The sequence below is a fragment of the Salvia splendens genome, chromosome 5 (assembly GCF_004379255.2).
Source record: "Salvia splendens isolate huo1 chromosome 5, SspV2, whole genome shotgun sequence".
Taxonomy (NCBI): domain Eukaryota; kingdom Viridiplantae; phylum Streptophyta; class Magnoliopsida; order Lamiales; family Lamiaceae; genus Salvia; species Salvia splendens.
The window spans coordinates 4024603-4027687 of NC_056036.1; the positions used below are offsets into that span (position 1 = coordinate 4024603).

At 35.8% G+C, this 3085-nt stretch overlaps 1 protein-coding gene across 1 annotated transcript; it reads right to left on the minus strand.

The window, feature by feature from the left end:
* Positions 1-541: 541 nt before the first annotated feature.
* Positions 542-2704, minus strand: LOC121803060 (protein XRI1-like). Its single transcript, XM_042202773.1, has 8 exons — positions 2624-2704; positions 2166-2221; positions 1967-2089; positions 1684-1814; positions 1543-1606; positions 1364-1451; positions 1235-1278; positions 542-1160 (listed from the first exon to the last, which is right to left on the minus strand). Exons 1-8 carry the CDS (start codon positions 2644-2646, stop codon positions 823-825), a joined length of 867 nt encoding a protein of 288 aa, XP_042058707.1. The 5' UTR covers positions 2647-2704; the 3' UTR covers positions 542-822.
* Between the last annotated feature and the right edge of the window lie 381 nt (positions 2705-3085).

The window sequence follows — 3085 nt, forward strand, 5'->3', positions numbered from 1 at the left end:
TAAATAAATACACAAAATAATTAAATATATTATTGATTTTCCAGATTCGAATCTTGCGCGCGTAGGACCCCAAATTTCTTACTACAAAAATAATAGAAACCACAATCATAATATTATACCCTTATGATACTTAATTTTAGATACTTGTAATAATTAATGGAAGATTAAATTAGTATAGCCTCACTGATGAATGAATACAAACATTCTTCTTATATAGAACTTTTCACATCTAGTTGATAGAATAATTTTGATGAGAAAGTTTGTTACAAAGAATGCTTGTGCTAACAGTAGTTTGTAGAAGAAAATATGAATTTAACAGTTTGCTTTTTTAAATACTAACCACCAACTATTTATAAGGTGTTGTTATGTTTTATTGGGATCTAACAATATTTACTAGCCTTTTTACATATTTATTCAAGCCCAATGCAGTAAAACATATCTCACAAAAAAAGAAGAAAAAAAATAAATACACATTTCAGTACTGAAATTTGAAATCAATACCAACATGTTGAAAAATAAAAAAGAGAATGGCATCAACAAGTATAACTATTTATACATTTATATGCCTATCATTTTGATAAAGCTGTAGGAAAAGGAAAACCTCAAAATCAATGGCTGTTCAAGTGTTTATCACAAAGAAAAACAATGAAAACTGAAGTAGCTTTCCTCTATAGAAACAATGCAAAAATGAGGCTCAACTTAAGCTAAGATCCTCTAGTATAATCTTGAGAAATCAGTTGGGAACTGATCTCAAGGCGCGAGCAGGCTTACTGCGGATGCAACTCTCGTTCCTCGTGAGAAACGAGCATCCTTGACCATCACCTACCCTTTGGTCCTCATGATTGTGATGCTGCCCTTCCCACCTTCAGTGTGGATTTTGGTCTTCCCAACGACAGGCTTCCCGGAGAATGCTGATGTGGGATACTCGTCTTCTGCTGGTTTAGGCTTTGGTGGATTGTGTATCCTCTGGTTTATGTCCTGGAGAGTTGTGTGTCCGAGCAGACTATATGGTTTGATGAACGTGAATGGATAGATCACCGATGATGCTGGCTTGGGAGGCGTTCGCATGTATGATTTTGTACCTTTGAAGACAACGTTTCGAGGAGTGCTAATACTAAGATTGTTCTTGACCTCATAAGTAGGAGCAGTGTTGCAAAGCTCTGCAATAGCACGTTTACGCTGCGTTGAGAGATCAAACGAGAGGTGGAAGTAACGGAGATGGTTTTTAGATTACCCGTATCAATTTGAACGTCGGAAGCTCCTCCACATGCACTATTGCTGTTGTTTATTACACAGAGCTCCTGTCATGAATACTGTTTTACTTGAGAAAAAAAAAACGGTGAAAAAGTGATGGCGAACGTACAAATCTTCGTTGCAGAGGTGCATCCCGGGATCATTGAAGCAGTCTGCCATCCACCCTTCGGATGAAGGATCCAAGCACTCATTGCTGGCTGCAGACATGCCATCTATATATTAGTATATCGTTATATAAAAAACACACGCATGTTTTAAACTCAGGCACGAGATATGTAAGAGACGAACTTGTGAAACCAGCGACCCACTCAGACATGTCTGAAATAGCAGCTTCAAGAGACTGTTCTGTCTCCTAAACAAGGAATCAAACTAGAATTAGCATCTGTGTTGGAAAAAAAATGTAATGGAAAATTAACTAGTTGCATCAACCTTCGATCTTAAAAACTCCTCATCATTGCAAATGGGCGTTTCCAAGACTTCGGACTCAAACTGCAGCATCCTGCGCCTTTTCACTTGAGACGAGTGATCCCTGTACAGCTCCGACTCTTTCCCTGATGTCCCTGCAGTTTTGTCCAACAAGGCACGAGTTGAGCAACATGGACAAAGCAAGAATGCACACAGATAGAACAAGCGTAGTAACAAATGATGAAAAAACAGATGATTTTGCTTCATCACATCAATTAAAAACGATTAGATGGACAGAACATCGTACCATTGTTGGAGACGTAGTAAGGCAAGTCTCCACAGGCCTTAACCGGGGTAGTCTCGTTGTCGAACATATAAGAGATATGATCTACATTGTGCTCCACTTCATTCATAAGGGACTTAGATGCTTCTGCCAGCCACATTAGGCAAAATTAAGCTTCAAATCCCTCAATCAAACAAGCAAAAAACACGAATTCGAAGCTTACCTATGCTAGTGTTATCTTCAAGAGAATAAACCTGATTTCTCCAGCCCCACATGTCACTGTTATCAATTCACCAATTTCTTTTAACAATGAGCTTTGAGCATAATCTAAGAAGCCCAGAAACCATAAGCAACTAGAAAATCATGCTGAAGTTAAGAAATGATTGTTCTAACTAAATAAATCAAGAAACCTCTTTTGTGCATACACAATGCCCTAATTAACAAATTCTTGTCAAATACATAAAATAAATGGGAAAGTTCTTCAAGAAAAGACATCTAACAATATACAAGAATCAGATATTCCAAGATAGCTAAACAATCAGGATTAACATCTCCATTTACAGATTTAGAAAGTAGCATGATAAACCACAAAATCAAGAAAATAATAGAATTAAAATGGACCCTCTTCGAAAAATTAGAAGAAAACAAAGTGGGGCTTTGGTTGGGGATTGAAGAACTAACCTCCCATTGTTGTTGTAGCTCATCTTCTATTCCTGTAAAAAATTTCCTTCCTCCAATAAAAGAAAAATATGCTTTAAATCAGACAATACAACTGCTATAATGTTATAAAACAACAAATCTTAACTAGCCGTTACAGGTTTAATTAAACATTCACCTGTTTAATAAATGAAAAAATAAAACTCAGCAACTACACATTCCAAGACGGAATATATAGCTAACTATTAATGAAAAAGCTCATCTTTTGAATAATACACATCTGAGGAATGATATGATACATACCTTATATGGGCTCCTTATGTGAGCATCACTCTCGTTTGAAACACGTTTAGCGTTGTTCGTTTCGATTTATCTATTTAGTTTGACTCTAATACATTAAAAAATGTTATTGCAATTTTTAATTTCACAAAATTCATAAAAATCAAAGCTTGATTTATTATTTTATTCATTTATTTGAAATTATAG